Raw genomic sequence first — 22,438 nt, 5'->3', positions numbered from 1 at the left:
TTATATTTTTCGTTGCCACTGAGAATGTCCTTATTTAAAACTGCTTTATAACTGCCCTTCCTGATGTAGTAATACAACTGACTTTCATATATTGATTTTTATATCAAAACTTGCCAAACTTTCTTATTAAATGTCTTATTTTTCTATAATTTCTTTTAGATTTTTTACATTAAGATGAAAATTATATCATCTGCAAAAAAAAAACTGAGTCTTTTCGCTCTTCTTTTCCTTCCTCATTGCCTTTATTTCTTTTTTTTCTACTCTGTTACACTAGCTAGATCCCACAGTCAATGGCTGAATAAAAGTGATGGTAACAGTCATCCTTAACTTTTTCCTGATCTTAAAGAAAATGCCTTCAACATTACATCTTTAGGTTTGATGTTTACTATACATTTTTGTTTGAGTGTTTTTGTTTGCCTTTTATAAAATTAATGAAGTTTCACGCTTTCCTAGTTTACTAAAATTTCTTTTAAATCATATATGAATATTGAACTTTTTAAAATGCTTTTTCTGCATCTGTTAAGGTAATCATCTGCCTTTCTTCCTTTAATAATATGAAAAAGTATGTTAATTGATTTTCTATTTTTAAACCAGCATTGCAATCCTGGGATGAGCTTACCTTACTTCTGATGTTTTAACTTCTATATTACTTTATGCCAATTGCTAATATTTTATTTAATTACTTACATTTTGCATGTTTGTTCAAGAATGCTGTTGTTGCATAATTTTTATTTATTTGACTGGCCAGGTTTGAACATGAAAATGCTGGGCTCATAAAATGAGATTGGACGTATTCTCTTTCTCTATCCTCTTGGAAGAGTTTTGTGAAAAACTGAAATTATTTTTTCCTTGAATGTGTGGTAGAACTACTCTGTACAAAGTTGTCTGAGTCTGATGTTTTCTTGTGGGAAAACTTTTATTGACTTTGAATAATCTAATATGCATTTTTTGGTATTTTCTGAGACACTAATTCACTGGCAGGTGAATCATAGTACTCCTACTTTACCAAATTATATAGCATCATTATCTATGAGAAAGAATGTACTTACTGAATTTCTACCAACGGTGGCTGGAGATGACTAAATATTTCTGTTTCTGTGGTAGAATTCCTGGCACCTCATTAGAAATCACTTCACAATGTATATCTAAGTAACAAAAAATAAATTGTTGGTGTTGTCTGTAAAAAAAAAAAAAGATTCCTGTCTCGAAATGGAAATAGATATTCATTGTACACTTCAGTGCAATGATTAATGAGTGACATTGTGGTAAATGAAGTTTCACATTTTTAGGTAGTGATTTTTTTTTTTTTTTTTAGCTTTAAAATCTGAAGGGGATGATTACTATATTAATGGTGCCTGGACTATTGACTGGCCTAGGAAGTTTGATGTTGCTGGGACAGCTTTTCACTATAAGAGGCCAACGGACGAACCAGAATCCTTAGAAGCTTTAGGTCCCACCTCAGAAAATCTCATTGTCATGGTAAATATGCCTTTGCCACTTCATTTCTAATCTTTGTAATCTGCCCTGTGAAGTAGGAAGGGGCAGGCTTTATCATCTGAAATTGAAGTGGTGAAATTAAAGTAAATAAAGGTAAAATGGTATGCCCAAGGGTGTAAAAGTCTGTGTAAAGTTAAGACCATAGTGCTCTTTCCATATGACTGATCTTTTCAATGCCTGCTTGAACAATATTTTTATAACCAAATAAGGCAAATGAGAGAAATGGCTCCAAATTACCCATGAAAACGGAAGTAGAAAATTCAGTATAACTGCATGTGTTCTAAAAGTTGTCTTAAATTTCCCTTAAGACTTAGATTATGACATTTTCTTCTTCAAAAGAAATAGTAAATATCTGAATAAAGGCTCATTGTATTTTAATTATCTTCACCAGTTGTTTTCAATGTCAGGTTCTGCTTCAGGAACAGAATTTGGGAATTAGGTATAAATTCAACGTTCCCATCACCCGGACGGGCAGTGGAGACAATGAAGTTGGCTTTACATGGAATCATCAGCCTTGGTCAGAATGCTCAGCTACTTGTGCTGGAGGTAAGACACCCACTAGGCAGCCCACCCAGAGGGCAGGATGGAAAGCAAAACATTCTGAGCTATGCTTTGTGTTTGCTAAAGAAGCTAATTGGAAATATTTCTTGCAGGTTTGCTTCAAGCTGTAATTTAGCAAAAGAAACTTTGCTTTAATTATATTATATTCCGTTTGTTTTTAACCTCATGTAATTTGTACAGATTTGTTGGTAAAATACATCTTGGCACAATGAGTGTCTCTGCTGGTGCTTCTCCCAAGACTATCTTGAAGGTGGGCTGTTTGCTTTTCGTGAACACATTCTTGGTAAAGAACATCAAGAGTTTTAAATAAGAAAATGAGCAAGAATCAGACGGCACAGATGTAACGTCTTGTAATGGGGGATGAGAATGTATGTCTGTGTGCTTGTGTGTTTGTGTTTGTGTGCTTATATGTTTCCCACAATACTATTCAAACTCCCTTCTGCAGCCATCCAAGTTAAGGGGCTATATACTGGGATACTACAATAATTACTGGTGTCTGGGTCTCTGGGTTAATGGTGTTTGCAGACCCCATGATAGTCCCTCAGAGAGGTAGCTGCTAGGCGGTGGTTGGTGATGTGTTGGTTGTCCCATGTGCGTTTTTCATGGGTGCCTTTTCCCCACAATTTACTCTATTCCTAATCCTCCTCCCTCTAGTGGCCACCAATGCAATTCTTTACCTCTGGCTGGGAGAGCAGGACAGTTGGCTTCCTTCAAAGCCAACACCCTTGCTGCTGCATGGACTGGTGAGTAGAAGTGCTGTGCAAGCAGCATCTTCCTTCTCTCTGGAGACTAAATGCATCGCCTCCACCGTACACCTTGGTCCCAATAGGCAAGGAGACAAAACCTATCCCTCAGGCCTGTGCTGGACTAGAGCACCTCACCATTCCGAAAGCAAAGATTAAATTTTGAATAGTGATATTTAGAATGGGAGAGATGGAACTAAAGTGAATCATCCCATTTTACCCCGTATTCCAAAGTATTACCTATTTTTCCTTTCTGAACCGCTCAGAAACACATGATTTACATGGACTTCATCCTATCTTGTCCTGTACTCACTGACTCTCTAAACACTTCTGATTCTCAAAGCTTGAATCAGAGAAATTATTTTCACAGAAGTGAATAATCACAATAATACATTCAGTAATTTTAGACTCATACAAAATTAAATCATGGATAAACTCCAACTTAAGTAGTAAACACTATGCAAAAAAAAGCAAATGAACAATAATAATGTTTTCCTCCTGTGTGAAGTGTCATGAAACATGGTTATGTGTAATCTGTGGCATATTTAAAAAGATCTCTAACTCCCATCCGTTTTATGTATAAAATGGCTGGTGATTTATAAAGTTTTAAAAACTATAGGGCTTTACTATTTCTTTTAACAAAATAAAGGATATTTGAAATTAATTGTTCAAGTGAATGCCATTATATTATATTATAGTGGCATTTATATATATATATATATATTTCTTTGTTCCAATTAAATTCCTTTTTATTTAATCTATAACTTAACTTTCCCCTTTTCACATACCAAAAAGAAGTCTTAATGATAACAATAAATACATAATTCAGGCCCTGAGGTAAGGTGGGATAAACTTATTAAAGAATCAAAATAATTTAAAGTTCAGGAAATCTAATGAAGTAGTCTAAATGTCGAGGTTGATTAGCTTGGAGAAGAGAAGGCTGAGGGAAAGTATATTATGATAGTATCTTCAAGTATGTGACAGAATGTTGAATGGGAGGTTCTTAGTGCCTGTTCATCTTTGTACTGAAAATTGCTATATTTGGGGATGGTTTAGATTCAGTCTTGTCTGAGGCCAAGGAGGGATTAAGTGAATTCTCAGTGTTCCTTCTAACTCTATTCTTCGTTCAGAAAGTAGATAGTCCAACAAAAAAGAGGTGGGGGAGAAGGCCAAGAGAACTGAATTTAGAAGAAAAACTATGATTTTATTAAAGTAAAGAAGTATGAAAAACCTGAATGTGTGTTATTCTTTTCCATAACACTTGTATTGAGAAATCATAATAGAAGAGTGATTTCTTGTGATGGAGCATAAAACAAAAGAAAAACAAGGAGGGAGCAAATCCCCTGGAAAGAGAATTTTCTCTTTATTTTTTATACTTCTTTCTTCTCTTCTGGAGCTACCAATCCTAGATATTTGAGGTGGTTCTGGGAACTGTAATTCTGCTCAGTTGTGAGTAAAAAGCCTTTCTAAGGCCATTGCCTTGTTTGGAAGAGAGATGTACAGTGTTTGAGAATCAGCAGGCATAGTGTGATGAGCTGCATTTCTTGGTAAGTGGTTCTCAAAGTGTGGTCCCCGAACCAGCAGCATCAATGTCACCTGAGAATTTATTAGAATGCTAATTTGGGGGCCCCATCTCAGACCTACTGAATAGAGTCTCTCTTTGTGGGGCCCCAAAATCTATGTTTTAACAAGTTCTCCAAGTGATTCTGATGCTTGCTCAAGTTTGAGTACCACTGGTCTTGGTTGACAGAGAAACTGAAACAGCACTCTAGACACATAGAATCCACATCCTCATCACTGAAGTCTATGCATCTTTCTAGACTCATTTTGTATCTAAAACAATGTCTGGAACATACTAGGAACTCAATAAATGCTTACAGATAAGTGAATGAACAAAAGGAATTAATTATTTTGACAATTATATATTTGTGTCATTCTTTCCAGTGTGGGAAATGAGAGTTTAGAGTTGTTATTTTTTTTGTAAGGTGGGGCAAAGCAATTGTCAGGGAAAGATAGGATAATTTTGATTATATTCTTTTGTTTACTTTGAATAGGTTGGAAATATTTCCTAGAATATAGAGTACAGATATCAATTATTGGAGTTATTCTTCCTACACATACCCCCACTTTTAACCCAAGGTTCTTTAAATACAGGAGGCTTAGGATTGAGGAAAGGAAAATCCCTTAGGACTCAGGAATCTTGATCAAAGAGAGAGCCAGAGTCATCTGCTCAGTAATGGTAAATGGAACTTCATCTGTTGTTAAGGAATCTTTCAGGAAAAGGTCATTTCTTCTCAGTTTTCACCCAGAAACTAAGGATGAATACTAACGTGTGTTCTTAACTGGGATACTCCACTCTCATCTTTCCAAAGTGGTGCTAGGTATCTTGAGACTGCCAAAACTTTTTAAAATGGAAAAAGAGGGAACAAGAAAGATCTCAAAGAACTTTCTATTGCAGTCTCACAAGACTGTTCAATGTTCTCACGACCTTTGGACTTTGAGTTTGGGAGCAATGTTGATATTTTCTCTTACGAGATCTTTTAAGATAAGAAGTTTTGAGATTGTTTTTCTGTTGCTTAGCAGACCCAGTGACAAATCTAAGACTGCAGGAAACACTGCTAGTGATTCAGTCCAAGAAATGGTCTTTTCTCTGAGTCAGTGCTGACACACTTCCTTAGCCTGAATAAGAACACTGAGATGCTGTGGAGTGTTGTCTTCAGGATAAATGTGATTTTTAAGATACAGTTAAGACTTTTCCTTTGAGAGAATTAAAACTTGACTATTTTCTGAACCATTGTTACTCCCACTAGAGTTTTGTTTCTATACTCTGTAATTAATCTGGCTCCTAAATTTATATACTACTGTTGTATTCGTGATTAATGTGTTGATTGATAAAGCTTGGCTAGGTAGTGAGAACTGTACTATTTTAAAATACAAAGCTTTAGGAGTTTTTTTAAGTAGTAATTTATGCTGATATGCCTTTGCACTGTGACTTTTAAAGATTGAAAAAATGATGTTTATTCATCTTTTGATTTTAGTTATATATACTCTCTTTTTACTGATGTTTGGCTAGATGTGTGGTTTTCAAGTTGTAGTGTGCATCAGAATCACCTGGAGAGCTTGTTCAAACAAGATTGCTACGATCTGCCTCCAGTTTCTGATTTGGTAGGTCTGGGGAAGACTCCAAGAATTTGCATTTCTAACAAATTTCCAAGTGATGCTGGTGATACTGGTTCAGCAACCATACTTCAAGAAACATTGGGCTAGATACTTAGATTTCATAAAATAAATGTCTATTAAAACAAATTAACATATCCTTTAGGTAATAATCCATATTATAGTTGTAATCACATTACACCTAGTGTTTTTAATGATAAATGGTTCTAGCTCAGCTGTGTAATGACAAATAAAACTTTACAGTTTATGAAACATTTTTTGGTTCCCTGTTTCATTTGCTTATTCTCAATAGCACCATGAGATAGGCACTGCTATTGTTATTCCTGTTTTACAGTAATACTCAAGTGAAGTAACGCTGAAATCAAGACTTAGAAGTCTAGTGATTTCTTTTTTTTTTTAATGTAGCATTTTCTCTTGTAATAAAAATGGTCCTTTACCTTGAAGAGAGCTTTTTCATCAGTTGACATCATCAATAGAGCAACATGATATATTCCCCACTCAAGAATTTCTCCTTTACTAGCTTGAAATTTCATTTTTTCAAATGCTTTCCCTAAAGCAATGATTCTCAGTTTTGGCTGCACATTGGAATCACCTGGGGAACTTTAAACAATTTTGACGCTTGGGCCCGCCCCCAGAGATTCCGATTTAAGTGCTTGGGAGTATGGTCTGGGCGTCAGAGTTTTAAAAGGTCCCTAGGTAATTCTAATGTGTAGCCATGGTTGAGAAGTACTGCCTTTGAGGCTAATTGAAGGTTTATTTAGTCTTCAAATAATTTACATTCAGATGCAAATACCTCTGGGAGCATTACTAACTCACACCTCTGTTATTAGTTGGCTACTAGTGGAATGCAAACGATTTAGGTATAAGTATCTGGGGTGGGAAGGTAGCTAGGGACATCAGAGAAGGAAATGAAAAAAGTGGTAGAATACCAATTAATTTCATAATTTTGTTTAGTGTGGCCATTGGCCTTGAACATGCCTTTAGAAAGCTTTTTTGTAGTTTACTTTATTTACATGCTTTCTTCTTTACCTGATAGGTCATTTATAAGCATCTAACTAATGCTTTCAAAACTGACCGAAATTGTGCTAAATATCATTTCTTGGCCTTTTGGCTAAGATCAAGTGCAATTGTGCTAAACAGATTTTCCAAACTTCTTTCTTCTCATTTCAAGTTTCTGTGGTACTTAGGGAGCTAAAATGAATAAGTGGTTATGTACTTAACCAACTTTAATTTAGACTCAAGTCAGAATATGAGGCCCCTGTTTTAATTCAATATTTGTGAAAACTGATAACAAACTTTTTTTTTCTCTTTGTGACTTATAGTTGTAATCAGAGAAGGCCTTTTATTGTTTTAGGAAATTGTTGTTTTTGTCAGGGAATGAATTTTTGCAAAATGCAGCAGTATTCATGATAATTTCCTCCCCTATCTTTCTGGATGTGCTCTCATTTCCCACTATTCAAACCATTCCCCTTCCACTCCCACCCTTCTCCCCGAACCGCCACCCCCACCCCGCAACTCCTCCTCTTATTTAATACAACCCTTAGGCTTTAAAGCAAAACTTCCAAAACCAATTAACTGAGAGTTGATGCTGTACTGTTGTACCTGTTCTGTTAGGAAAGAAACCTTAAGGATCCTTTATTTGTGCAAAGAAAGGTCAGAAATACATATGTATTTTCATGTATTAGTTTTACATTTATACTGTAAATAAACAGTCTTCGTCGTGCAATCAGTTCTACTGACACTTCTGATTACTTTCTTCAAACTGTTTTTTCTAGGCTTTTCTTTCTCTTTGTACAAAAAATTGCATACCAATTTGGTCAGGTTTCTGCTGACAAAGGCATCTCTCTGCTAAACATTCATTGCTTAGCAGCTCAGGGGTAAAAAAAAAGATAAGCTAAAGCTATGCTTAGATGGAGGACTGGGAGGGGGAGACAGGTTTATTTTTAGAGGCAATTTTGATTTTGTTTGAAGATCAAAGGGCACAGATTTTTCTTACTTATACAATGGAGTGTTTCAGGAATGTTTCTAATCAACTGTCTTTGACCATTTAGAATGTTATTACTTTTTCTTTTACATTTACATAGCCTAATTAATTTTTATTGTGTGTTTGATGCTCAAATTTTATAAAGATGCTTGTTTTATTTGTTATTCTTTTGTTTGTTTGTTTGTTATTCTTTTTCTTCCCTGGATGGCATCTTAAGCCTAATGTGTTGTGTGTGTGTGTGTGTGTGTGTGTGTGTGTGTGTAGCATATAAATTTTAAAAAGATTTTCTATGTTTTTCCTCTTTTTAACTAGGGCAAATTCTTTTTATTTTACTTTTTGTGGTTTCACCTGGCTCACCTGGATTCTTATACATATTGAAACTGGTTTCTACTCTTTAAGATTTTTAAGATGCTTTACATAGTTTCCAAGTACTATTTGTATTTTCCTGATTTAGGGCCATATTTTTCACAATGCCCCATAGCACCCCAGGACACTACAGCAGACTCACAGAGGCACTGCAGAATATTGTACGTTTTCAATAGAAACACAGTGACACGGTCATACACCATACAAATTATTACTATTGAGTTGTTTGGACCTAACTACATAATAAGTGAAACTCAGATTTTTTTTTTTTTTTCTGCCTGGGAGGGCTGTGAAGAAAGTACTGGGACACTAAGAGTACTGTGAACCAGGAAAGTTTGAGAACTCTTGATTTCAAATGAGTGTCAGTAAAGTTGGATAAAAATTAGTCACCTGACTTCCTTTCAGTAGATGGTGAACTTCATTTCATAAGAGGAAAAAAATGCATATGAACTCCTTATTCAGGGTCCTGGTGATGTTCAGAGTTTAAAAATGGAGACTCTTCTGCACTTCCATTAAGAAACTAGAGGTTTTGAGTAATATGTAAATTTCCCCTTCATATCTGTATTAAGTATTTCTTCTGATGTGCCCTCCTGAATATGCTTCCTTCCTCTGTCTCTGTTAGTTCAGTTTCAGGTTAGTGGGTGATTAAAGTGAAAGAAAAAAGAGAGAGAAAAGAAAAAGAAACTATATATTTAAAAGAGCCCCTGATAGCAAATTCTCCCTTGCAGTTTACTACCTAACAAGTTTATGTAATAATCCACACTATTCCATTTATTAATAATAGACTTTTCAAATTATGTTAATGAATCTATCATGCAGATTACCTGGCCCCTTTAGAAAGCTGGATATTTCTACATTGTTTCTATGGAAGCACTTTATGTTAATGTTACATATTTTATTGTTTCCAAGAATGATACAACAGAACTATAATTGTGCACTTAAAAGTACGTAAGTCCATTCTAAAATAACAATTTTAAAAAGTAATTATTAGAAAAATATGATGCAGTCTTTTTGCCAGTACTAATATCTGACTGAAAGAGAATAGCTCTCAAAGTACCAGATAAAACAAAGGCAAATGCTTTACATATTCACAGATGCCCTTTTAATTTCTTTGCTAATTCTAACATGGCTAACATATTTAATATCACTAATAATGGTCAACTGACCATTAACACTTGTATTGCAGCTTATAAAGGACATATTCACTTAACTTGGAAAGAAACTCAAAGTGGAGGGGTCCCAAAATGGAACAGAGGAAAACAAAATTCAATTGTTTTTCAAGTTTCAAGTTTCAAAATAGACTTGATTTTCAAGTTTCAAAATAGACATTAATAAGTCAAATCTTATAATTGTTTGCTTCACTTTAATTTAGGAATTACTATCCAAAATTTACTTTGAGTTAAGTAAAAGATACCAGATGGAAATTTTAGTTTGAATAATTGAAAGCCCTTTAGTCATTGTCATTTCTTTCCCTTTGAAGAAATATAGTTATATAATTAGTTTTTAAGAAAAATTCCCTATAAAAGATATTTTCTGTGTGAGGTTGTACTATTGTTTGAAACTATGAGGGTCCTTTTACATTTGGTTCCTGTATATACCAAACTTAGACGTAAAACAGATCACTGTGATATTTTTAATGATAACACGTCCCTTGTAAAACGTGACTTGAGTTTGCAAGGAATAAAGATTTGCATCAGCTTTGTTCATTATTCTGTAATTTTCTCTTTGGTCTTTGAAAAATAAAATACCTGTAAGACTAGACAATAGTCTATCACTGCATTGACTGTGGCATTCCCCTGTTCACTCTCTCCTATCATCCCCTTCTTTCAGTTCATTTTCAATGTTGAGAAGGAAGAGTACCCTTTAACATATGGGATTAGTTGTACCAGGCATCAGAGCAGGGCACCTGTGAACATCACAGCTCCCAAAAGCCTATGCTCTGTAGCCATCAGTTGCACCTGGCTCGGTTCTCATGCAACATGCCCTTGAGAGGGCTACTCCTCTAGGTAAACTCATGCTCTTGGCTGGTTCATGCTTCAGAAGTTAATACGTTTTTTTCTTTTATTTGTCTCTAATAATTATTTCTATTTATCTTTTTCCTTAAGTATGTAGCTTCCCCTATAGAATACACTTTTTAAAAAAATTCTTTGAATTCTCCTGTATATTTTCAATATAATTTAAGCTTTCTAACTTCTTGTAAAAAATTTAATTATGAAAGTTTAGTTTGATAACCTGACATTTTTTACTGTTTACCCTTGCATATTGTGGCTTGCATTTTTCTCTAGTGTTAAGTTTATAACTGAGGGCAAGAAATCTGTGCTAATCTAAAACACTCCTAATGCTGTTTTCCTTCCTCTTCCATTTCATTTCTGTTGCTTTAGAGATTATATTCTTCTCTAACATGAATAGGGCTGGGATACATCTTACTCACTGAAAAACTTGGGTAAGGCTGAAACCAAAGTTTAAGTGCTTTCCTATTGTATTTATGATCTGTGTGTCACAGGTCATGTTTCACTTCACTGAAATTTTGTCCCAAATCTCATTTTTGACAATCATAACACTATGCATCTTTACAAGGTATTATGCCTAAAATACTTTGGGAAAAAATAAAACTTCTTGTAATGATAAGCATTATCATCCTGATTTTATAGGATCTTATGATATTATTATTCCCATTTTTTATCTAAACAAAATTAAGATTTTAGTTTAAAACTATACAGCTTGTTTATGATTGTGTCCTTGTTATAATTCAAATATGAAATATTTACTCTTTGGTTCCAAGAAAAGGATTCTACATATAATTAAAGAAAAGCTCCTTATTGGTAATAAATCCATCACAATGTATGGAAGAAACTCAAGACCTCCTTGTACTCCAGCATCATTCCTCTAAAGTGTTTAATGAAATACCCAAAACAAATAAGCTCCTACTAAAGTTCATGGAAATTCCTTTTTAGTATAATATGAGTTAATTCTTTATATTAAGAAACTTGTCTCTCACAAAGTCCTATTTCTAGTTAGTGTTCTGCCTCTTGACATGTCTAACCCCTTTGATATGTACCTCACACTGCTAAGAAATGAGACACTGAAACACGACGCAGAACCAAATGGAATCTAACAAATGCCTCTTTTCCAGACTTCTTATTCTGTACCGGACAGGGGAAAAGCAGATCTAGAAGGGGGAAAAATGAACAATTGAATTGTGGAGGAAAAAAGAAAAGACAACTTTCATAGAATTTTGGATCTGAAAGGAACATTAGAAATCATCTGATTTTTTGGTCTCATTTTACAAAGGAGAATGAAAACTTGCCTTAGATCATTTACCTAAACTGCCTAGAACTCAAAAAGAGGTAGTAACTAAACATGACAGAAGTCAGAGTGAGAAAAAAATATCGTAACAAGATAAAGTGAAAGGGAATTACCTCAGACATTTGGCTATGAGAAGAGTTCTTAAGATCCATGAAGATAAAGGAAAGAGAAATCAGACAGCAACATAACAAAATGAAGGAACTATTAAATTAGAAATATTACATCTGAAAGTGCATTGTTTTATTAGATAAGGTAGGTTCCATAATATAATTATAATGGTACTTGCTTTATCCCCTCCCTTCATTATTAATGTAATCTCATTGAGGTCAAGTCTGTCTCACTCATTTTCCCCCTTATGATAATGAAAACCCATGGCTTAGACTTAGTAGGAATTCAATGAGTTAAGTTAGACCTTTCCATGGAAGAGATTACTGTTAATTTATAATGAGTAGTCAGAATTCCCTCCAGGGATAGTGTGATTTCAAATAAACGCAGTATATGTATGCGCCACCCTACCTTACCATCACTAAACAGAGTTGTTCTAGAAAACTAAATATTTTTAGAGCTGCATTCTCCTTTTCTTAATCCTGCTTCCTTGGGACATTTAATTTTGCTTAAGACAGAAGGGAAGACGCTGGAAAGGCAGAGAAAGAAAACCTTTGGGAGATAAAAACTAGCAGGAGGCTCTTGAGAAGAAGGAAGCAAATGGGTGGAGCTGATTGGTACCCTGATGCCAGCTGTCAGATCCAAGGCAGATGGGCTTTGCTCTGCCCTACAAATGCTTATGTCTGGCCAATAATCACACAGCACAGCAGCCAGATTCCAGCCATGAAAGGCAGAGCAGAGAGACATTTTTTTCCTGGCACTTGTTGCTCTCTGGATGCTATCTGCACTGAAGATTTAGATTAAATTAATGTTGTTGGCCATATGGTCTGTATACTGTGGTTATATAGTGTTGTCTTGGTTGCTAGCTACTTTGGATGCTGTGGTTAAGCAAATTGTTGCTTTAGCCACCAACCACATTTGTACTGTAAGCTCTGACTTATTAACTTTTTCCCCCCTATTCTTCAGAAAACTGTTTCTTGGGTAGATAGGATGTGCTTTGCCACTAGGTTAAATTATCTAGATGTTGATTAGCCCATCAATCCCAAAGTTACACTTTTCCTTTCTGTCTTTCCCTTACTGACTTACATGTAGTTACAGACTGCTCACTTACCAATTGAATCATCTAGGACTGAAATGCTGGTTCTTATGAGTAGATTTGAGAAGACCTAGAAGATCTTTCTCTTGCCCTTAACCTCTCCCACATCCTTCTTGGTTTAATACATATCACTCTTTCAAATGAGATTCAGGTCGTAATTTCTGTGCATTAAGTGCCCTCTCTCTACTTTTAAAATGATGAACTACCCTGAGAAAAGCAATAAATTGCTAAATATTGTTACACATGAACTTATTAAATGATTTAATTATCTGAAAGAAGAGAGATGGGACATGAGAACATTGAGCAGCTTATAAGAAGAGTAGGAGAGGGACTGAAAAGGAGGCAAGAAATGAAGAGGAGGAATGGTCTCTAAAGTCTTCACTCAGGATTGGCTCTGCAGCTGCTGAGCAAAAGACCCTATATTCTTGAACCATCACCATTTCCTAGAGTAAGCACAACAAATGAAGGGCTCCATATAGGACTCACTCGCAGCTTGGTGGACTTCTTGCTCATTTTCCTATGGTGTATGCTACTTCAAAATACTAAATGCCATTTCTTCACGTGTAGCTTGAGCAGTGATTCAAGTTGGGTACTCCTTCCTCCCATTGGACAGCAGAACCTTTGATGGGCAAGTAGATCATCTGTAACTTTTAGCAGAAATTAAATATAAGATCTGACAAATTTAAACTTCCAGGCTAAAAATAAGAGTTATATTTCCGTGTTAAGAACCATCTTTGGTATCAAAGAACCAAAATGGTAAGCAAATTAAAAGACTCTAAACAGGATACACCCATTTTAGAGAGTTTAAAGTAAATATATATTGGTAATGGCATCTCTGTACTTAAATTTTGTAATATGAAACCATTAAAGTTTTTTTTTTTTAAGCATGGAAGAGGAATTGCGTTTAAAAACAGAATTGGGTATAGAATTTGCATGCCAGTAACTTCAGGTGTTTAAGAATAAAATATAATTAGTGCAATTTTAAGTTTGACCAATTAAATTCTGCAGAACACCTGCATATCTCCAGGGGATATGGGCACTAAGCCACCAGAATTTTGTTTTTGATTAGGCATATACTGACTGGTCATACGGACATTTTATGTTTTGGGTTATAAACTATACATCTTTAGATTTGAAAGCATAGTGGTTTTGTGTAACTGGATGTAATTATTCCTGAAAGGTTTAAATCAACTTCTTAGCAATGTTTTACAGATTACTTTAAAAGAAGCTATGTACAAGAGGGTTGATCATATAAAAAGATTCTAAACTCAATCATTTCTCTTGTTGACTTGGTTTAGATTATTTCCAGTTGATCTGTGTTTTCTAAAGCTAAAAGCTGCATTCTCCTTAATCCAAAAGTATGTGTTGAAAAATCCATCCAATTAGGTGCATTGGTTTAGAGAGTTATTCTGTTGCTGCTGATTTAAAAAGAAAAAAAAAAAAAATTCTGTAAACCTGCCAAGTGTGGGGGTAAAAGTTGGAAGGAGATTTGTGCTATTGAAGGGAGATAGTTCAGCATTTTAGGAAGGTTTGGAATAGATTACTAGTATAGTCAGTCAGTTCTCGAGTGTGAAATACCACACTGTCTAATATGACATTTTAGAAGAAAATTAATAAAAGATGAATACAAGGAAAATGCATCTTTGTAAAATACAGTTATTTCAGCTGCTTATTCAAGGACTTTCATTTTTACTTCATAAAAAATAGCATTCTGAAATTATGAAAGTGAAATGTACCCCCAAATATCCTAAATTCTAGTTTCTAAGAAGTCTGAGAGGCATGACAAAATTAAGTCAATTTGTAATTCTCAGCACTTAGCTCAATATCTCATAAGAAGTACAGTGCCTTGTATTCAGTAATTATTCTCTATTGAATGAATGAATGGATGAATGAATGAATGAATGAATGACCTGCCAACCATATTTAGCTGGCATTTTTAGTTTGTGTACTATGTAATTTTAAATTAATTACTGGATCCCACCAAAGAACAAAATAACCTTAAAAATAAAGGTCCAGGGCTTCCCTGGTGGCGCAGTGATTGAGAGTCCACCTGCCGACGCAGGGGACATGGGTTCGTGCCCCGGTCCAGGAGGATCCCACATGCCGCTGAGCGGCTGGGCCCGTGAGCCATGGCTGCTGGGCCTGCGCGTCTGGAGCCTGTGCTCCGCAACGGGAGAGGCCACAGTAGTGAGAGGCCCGCGTACAGCAAAAAAATAAAAATAAAAATAAAGGTCCAAAGCAAAGATATGAGATTGTGGATAATTTTTATTTTGTTCTTTCTGGTTTTGTGTATTTTCCAAATTTTTAACAATAAATGTTATGTAGCTGAAGTTTTTCAAGATCATACATGGCTAGAATTTATCTTAAAATCAAATGTAAATCTTACCTCTAATAACTAATATCTCATCTGTGATTCAAATTGCAGAAGCCTTGCTTTTATATTAAAGGCTACTTTTAAAAACTAATGTCATTATAACCAAACAACATTTCTACGATTTTTAAAGGAAGTAGAATTTTATCTTAACCTGTAGAAACTGAATTGATGTTTCTGCCACTTATATAAAGCAATATCAGTTCCATTTTGTAGTGTTGAAAATGTTTATCCTCCCTCAGTAAAATAAAATAAAAATAAAAAGTTTATCCTTTTCTGAAAAACAACCGAGATACTAGCTTGAATGCCAACTTCCTTATTGCAAGTTTAATCATCTTTTTTTAGTTATTAAATGTATTTATAAAAGTTGGCTGAAGTTGTAAATCCTTTGTGTAAGTGGATGTTTTGAGTCTCCCCCCTCCAAGTATAATTATATTTGAATGGTTATTTAAAAAAATAACCATGCTAACCTATAAAAGCAGTCCCCTGCTCCTCCTGATAGGAGCAAGTATTGAACCCAGGTAGATGGCTATTCTGAGCCACTGTGGCAGTGGGTGTTGAATCCTATGACTAATAATAGAGATTTTTGTCCAGGTGAATCACATGGACTTAGTTATCTGCCCACTGGAATGACACAGTGAGGAGATATGTGGTGAATACTGTGGAACATCTGTGAATGGGTCAAAGCTATGCCTGGTGTGAATCATTCTTCCCTCAAAAATCTAAAGTTTAATAGTTAAAAAATTCCAAACTGTTGTCGCATAAACTGAGATATTTGGCCTATTCAAGGGGTTGGGATGGAATGAATACAGCACATACTCTGAGACATTTTGCAAGTAAGTTGTTTGTCTATATTTTAAACCCCTAAATTTAGGAAAACCAAAAAACTTGATCAGTAAGAGCCTTGGGTCACTGCAAGTAATAAAATATACCTTCTTCATCTGCTCACCACCATCATGGAGGCTATGGGACTTAATGGTTTTTGCCATCAGGGAAAGAGATTTCCCTATCTTTAAATTCAAAGTGCTTAGTTAGAAGTGTGCAAAACATGATGACTGAGGTACTCCCACCTGCAGACTCCCAGGATGTTTAAGGGACCTTGGGGAAGCATTTGCTGCGTAGCTCTTTAAGTGACAGTTTCCTTCACTGAATGGTCCTGTTTCACATTGATTTCCCTAATTTGGGGTCAAACTCTTTTCTTTAGGGCACTACTAAAAGCAACTGAGAAAAAAAAAGAAAAACTGAAGGTTTGTGTGGGGCTAGGTAGGTATGAAGCTGTAGTTGCTTGGATACTGCTAATGCTGCTTTTATAACTGGTTCTAGGTAATTTAGCCTACCGGGTTATAGAGATGGGATGGATGAGTAGGGGGATAGCTTAGTTTGTGCTTTTATTTTCAATTCTGGGAGTAAGCTGCTACCTCTATAGGATCTGGAACATTTAGCATTGTCTTGTAGATTGACTTTCCTCTGAGACCTTGATACACCTATCTTTGCTTCTTTTGATTCCTCCACACTGAAGAGAAAATGAATCTGCATGAAGTCTATTCACCAGGCATGTTTACAGATAAGAGTGTGTTTGTGTGTGTCTTCGTATTTTGTGAAATGTGAGCAAGGTGTGGTGGATATCTTTGCCAATAAATAATAAACATATATTTAGAATTTTACAAATTTTATGAGAATATTTTTAGCTGTGGCAAACAGGTTACATAGACCAATTTTTAAGAATGAGATAAGTATTTTGTAAGTTAATATTTGATGGAAAATGTGTATATCTGTTTGCCAGTGGTGAAATGAACAAGGGCCGACTTTATCAAAGCAAACAGATTACTGATGGGTTGCAGTCTAAAGAGGCTCACTGCAGTCTTTAAATTCTAGACTTTGTGGGCTTTCAGAGAAATAAATCTGTAAATGGAAGGAGAAAAAATGAAATGTGTGAATGTTACGTGTTCCTAACAAAGACTAAATTGATTGGATTTGTCCTACAAAATATTAAAAAGTAAATTTGTCCCTAATGTTTTGTTTTTACATAGATATCCAACCATTGTTTTGCACTGAAATGTATATTCATACATTTTATCTGATGATATTTTGGGAAAATAAAGTTTCTTTTTTTAAAGGAAAGCATGAAGAAGAATATACAAATGGGAATACTAATTGTTTAAAATTACCAATAGTTTCTTTTCTGAACTTGAAAACAGTTATGTTTCTAAATATGAGAACAATAATTTTGCCTAAATTTGCAATATAATGACCAGGTCTTCTCTCCTTTTTAGAGGAGCAGTCAAATGTTTCTGGAACAGATAAGACAGCAGCGATCCAGTGAGGTTGATCCCCCACAGAGGAAAGCTATGCATACCTAACTTACTGGAAGGTAAACTACTCTTCAATTAATGATGTCCTCCTTTTCTCAAGGTGTCCAAAGACAGGAGGTGGTCTGTAAAAGGTTGGACGACAACTCCATTGTCCAGAACAATTACTGTGACCCTGATAGTAAGCCACCTGAAAATCAAAGAACCTGCAACACTGAGCCCTGCCCACCAGAGTAAGTAAGAGAAAGAAGTGAGAATTATTTTCTTCAAGTGCAAAGAGAAAAACATTAGATATTCTTATTTGGAAACATACATTCATACGATATAAATAAATTAGGCTGAGAAAAGGGGGTAAAACATCACAGAGGGTGGAATTTTGATTCCTATTTATCCACAGGACTTAGTAATTAACCCCTTTAAAGCAGGAACTTCAATAGGTTGATCCTGGCATAGTGCTGGCAATTGTCATATTTCATTAATTCTAAAGCACATATCATTTGCATTTTAACATCTCTGAAATTAGATTCATTTTGCAATTGATGGTATCTTACAATAATAATAGGCATTATTTTTCTTTAATGGTACATAAAATAATGGTATCTTAGATCCAGTAAAATATAGTAGATTGGCGTGCAGTCCTATCTTTTCCAGATATTTATCCTAAAGGCTTAAAGACATTTTAAATGGTTTAGAAATATTCTGTAATGGAGTATCAGTGCTTTAATTTGCTGACCCAGTTTTAAGTTCTGTCATCCTAAGGCATCCTGTCTTCTGAGTGTAGAGCACAGGCCTAGAGGTGTACTTCAGTCCCTTTCTGTTGATTAATGTAGCAGTTACAACTCACTGTAAAGGGAGGTACAAGAAGAGAGCCCATCCATCTTAATGATGACTTTTTAAAAATTTAAACTTAAAAATATGAGACCTGCTATCAGTGGGCCACACTGTATAATCTGTAGGAACAGAAAGGTTTCTTGTTTGAGCAAAAGGCAATAATTATGCGAAAAAGGACAAAGATGCTGAGTTAATCCTGAAAATACTGATCTTTGTAGAGATTTTGCCTGATTGACAATAGCAAGACAAAATATGTGTGAATGGCATTTCATTCTTGTGTGAGAAATCAGAGTAACCATTATCCCCCAGATTAGCTAATTATCCCAACATGAAATTGATAAAGAAAGCGAGTGTAGGCAAATGAGATTATGTATTCCAAGCTCTCTAGAACTGGAGAGGAAAGCTCTATAATGAAGTAAGCCTTTTTCTAAAAGTGGAGTCACAAAAATCTGGGACTTACAATGGATAAAGAATGCAGGTCCCTAATATGGTTAAAGCAAGATGCATTTCTTGATATTTGTTCCAAAATAATAATGCCTTTGAACTTTCAATATCCAAAGTCAGTGTCTGCCTGAATGTTTTAATTTTAAAGGGAAATATTCACTCCTAGTCTCTAGAAAAGGTTTAGGGCAGTGGCTACCAAATAAGGAACACAGAATCTAGGGTGATAGAAGTTTTTATTCTAAGACTTTTAAAATTTCATGTCTCTTCTTTTTCAAATGTGATCACCATGTAACTAACTCCTTAAAAGCCAGACATGAGAAAGTATAGAAATACAACCTATGATATGTATTACAAAGACAAGATATTTGTTTTTTTATTTTCCTTTCTTCTGCTAATTATTTTTATAAATTTATCTCAAGAGAAACTGAAAAGCTATATAAAACAAAGTGATGCTCAAAAACCACAAGATATTTTTTGACGTTTCCAATAACTTAAGCATATTTTCATATAATTGTGAGCCTTAACCCAGTAAATTAATTCCCTGACACTCAGTACTTTAAGTATTATATTTGTCATGATCAGCCATTTAAGGCATCTGAGTGGGCCTGGTCACACCTGTTCTATTTTGGCCTCAGCTTTTTTATTTGTTTAAGTTCAAATGCTATTCAAACATCCTTTGAGGTTCCAGTGGTTGGTCATTTCATTCCATATATCATGTGCTTGTATATTACATGGGAGATTTTTTTTTTAACATTTTAAGGATAATTGACATATTGGAATTAACCTACGCAATTAAAATTGTTTCATATTTCCCTTCCTTTTGTAGTTCAGAAATAAAAAGTTACTTCTTAACTTTTTTTGTTGTTTGGAGATAAGAAAATGGAATTTGAAAAAGATAGAAAATTTAGACAAACAGTTTTCTTTGTTGGAAAGATCTAATGATACGTATTTAAAATATTTCTCTTTTATCAGTCCAGTTTTTCTTAGTTCCTTTTTAATTTCTTCTTTATTCCTTTGAATTCAGACTATGAAAAAGGAAGTCTTAATTATTCAGAATGGTTGTCATATGTAATAAGATTCCCAGTAGGCATTGGTATTATAGAGATAAGGCTCACTGAAAAACTACTGAATTCAGTAAGACTTTAAATGAGTGTGGAAGAGAGAAGGTTTTTCAGATGACAGTGTGATAATCATATTTGGGTTTTGTCATACATATTAAAGCGTAAAATTTTTTAAATGCAGATAAGTAGAAAGAAGAAACTAAAAAGACACAATATTGTAAGACCACTGTTAATATTTTGATCTATATATTTCATCTTTTTCTATGTCTACATAGATACATGTATATAAAAAATGGAATTATATTATTTATGATGCTTTGTAGTCAGTTCTCAACATATTGAACATTATGTTGTTCTGAACATTAAACATCATCTACAACATTTAGTAGATATGTCATTATTTATTTAAATTGGTTTTCCACTGTTGAACAATTTTGTCTGGGTCCTAGCTTTTGATCCCTTTCTATTCCACAGCATTAACCATTTTTGCTACTAAAACTCTGCTCTCTATAATTATGCCCTTATGCTAAATGAATAGGAATAAAATTTCTGGTTCAAATGGAATTATATTTTACTCTCTGAAACAAACTGTCAAATTGCTCTCTAGAAAGAATGTATGAATGTATATTCCCACCAACAGTATGTATATGACCGTCATTTTCCTGAACTGAACAACACCAGGTATTATTTTAAAAACAATCTTTAACTATTTTATAGGGAAGAAAAACCCTTGATATCTAATTGCTATTTTGTTTTTTGTGCTAGAATTGCTGGTGAGGCTGAACATTTAAAAATTATGTTCAATGGCCATTTGTATTACTTCTTTTTTGCTCTTCATGGCCTGACCCATTTTTCTACTGAAGAGTTTATCATTTTGTTATTGATTTGTATTAACTCAGTGTATTAAGAATATTAACTATTTTAGACATATTTTTTCCTAGTTTGTTATATATTTCCCATATTATGGTGTTATGATCTATTTTTACTTATAAAAGTTATTTTAAATACTATGTAGGAAAACTATCAAACTTTTATTTCTTTCATTGGTATAATGTTATGAAGGCCTTACCCACTTTATGATTATACTTTCAAAGTTCTTTTTTAAGATAAACTCTATCTGAAATATATTTGCCTGCTTTGAGAAAAGGATCTATATTTATTTTCAAATATTATTGTTTTCCCAATACCATTAATTTAAAATCCTAAATGGTATTTTTTAATCAGAAATTATCTAATGAAATATTTTAAATGTCCTTTAGTCATATTGGAGACTTTATAAGTAGAGTATGGAAAGATAGAGGGCAGTAAGGTTTATCCTTGTTCTGCATAAAGAAAATACAGGGGACTAGGATGAATAGACAAAAGAGGCATTGGTAAAGAAATAATAATAATAATGTTTATTTGGAGGACCTTGATAGACCAGAGGAAGCCTTGCTGGAAAAAAGTAATGTGGTCAGAGCAGCAACTCTTTTTTGAGAAAAAGAATAGTAGTCAAGATGGTGAGGTGACTAGGGATAGGAAAAAAACAAGAATTCTAGAGGCATTGAATGAAAATGGTAGGATTCATGACATAGGCAGAAATAATTAGGAAAAGGAAAAGGGAGGAGCTGATATTAAAGAGCATGACTGATAGGAAGCTAGTGCCCCACTGTAAGAAAAGGAAGTAATGTTGAGTTGGAATCCAAAGAGAAAGGCCAAGAGTTCAGTTTTGACCATACTATCTTTTAATAGCAAGAATATTTGTATATATGACCTCATTTGAAGAGTCTTTGGATGCTGAATATAATTCCTGTATGTTACTGTGATTTTTAAATTTGCGAAGATCAGAAAGGTAAAAACAGTGGAGTACAGTACCTTGTGATAATACTGTGACCAAGAATTAAAAGACATTTTTTTAAGCAACTGCGATATGGAAGGCACTGTGCCTTAGGAAATGGTTCCTTTTCCTAAGGACAATCTAATTGGGCAAATACATATAAAAATAACTATAGTACAAGGCAAAATATGTTAAGTACAGTAAGAATTATAAGCAAAAGGGCAAAAGGATGGTCAGACTGGAGAGAGATTTTTACCCAGGGGCTAGGTTTTCTTTAATAGTATCTTTTTATTTTGAGTCATTTCACCTCACCCCATGGATGACTATAATCTGTTATTTTAAGTTTAGAGAAAGATCATCAGAGTCCTCTATAAAACTCCAAAATGTAAGACCTGGGAGGAATCATAGAAATCATATAAGTCAACTCCCATCATCTCATTCTCTTCCCTCAATATTATTGTTTGTCCTCTTAAAGTACAGATAGTGTAGATCAGATTACACAGGCTGCATCAAGCCACTCATTTCAGACACTCAAACGTGAATCCCACTAAACTGTATAGCTTCTTCATCCTGGTGAGGATGAAGACAATTTTATCACTGGGTCTTCAGCTCAGAAAGAAATAGCCCCAGTATTATTCAGATTATAATAATTCAGCAATTGATAGTCTCAGAGAGAATTTTCGTGCTCATATTTTACCACTGAAACTAGAGGATGAAAAAGAGAAATAGGGAGAATGTCATCAGAGGGTCAAATACATGGAGAATGAAGTT

The 22,438-nt window shown here is 34.4% G+C and overlaps 1 protein-coding gene across 1 annotated transcript in view; it reads left to right on the top strand.

Annotated features, from left to right (window-relative positions):
- Nucleotides 1-22,438, top strand: part of ADAMTS6 (ADAM metallopeptidase with thrombospondin type 1 motif 6) — a 273,067-nt gene that overhangs the window by 219,242 nt on the left and 31,387 nt on the right. Inside the window, exons 19-21 of the mRNA XM_022596555.3 lie at nucleotides 1,316-1,479; nucleotides 1,905-2,043; nucleotides 17,619-17,748. Coding sequence (XP_022452263.1) covers nucleotides 1,316-1,479; nucleotides 1,905-2,043; nucleotides 17,619-17,748 — 433 coding nt within the window. The remainder of the gene's footprint in view (nucleotides 1-1,315; nucleotides 1,480-1,904; nucleotides 2,044-17,618; nucleotides 17,749-22,438) is intronic.

The sequence above is a fragment of the Delphinapterus leucas genome, chromosome 3, assembly GCF_059928025.1.
Source record: "Delphinapterus leucas isolate spDelLeu-1000000601 "Yukka" chromosome 3, BTC_Dleu_Yukka2, whole genome shotgun sequence".
In the NCBI taxonomy this organism is placed as follows: Eukaryota; Metazoa; Chordata; class Mammalia; order Artiodactyla; family Monodontidae; genus Delphinapterus; species Delphinapterus leucas.
This window is presented reverse-complemented; position numbering and strand designations above follow the sequence as displayed.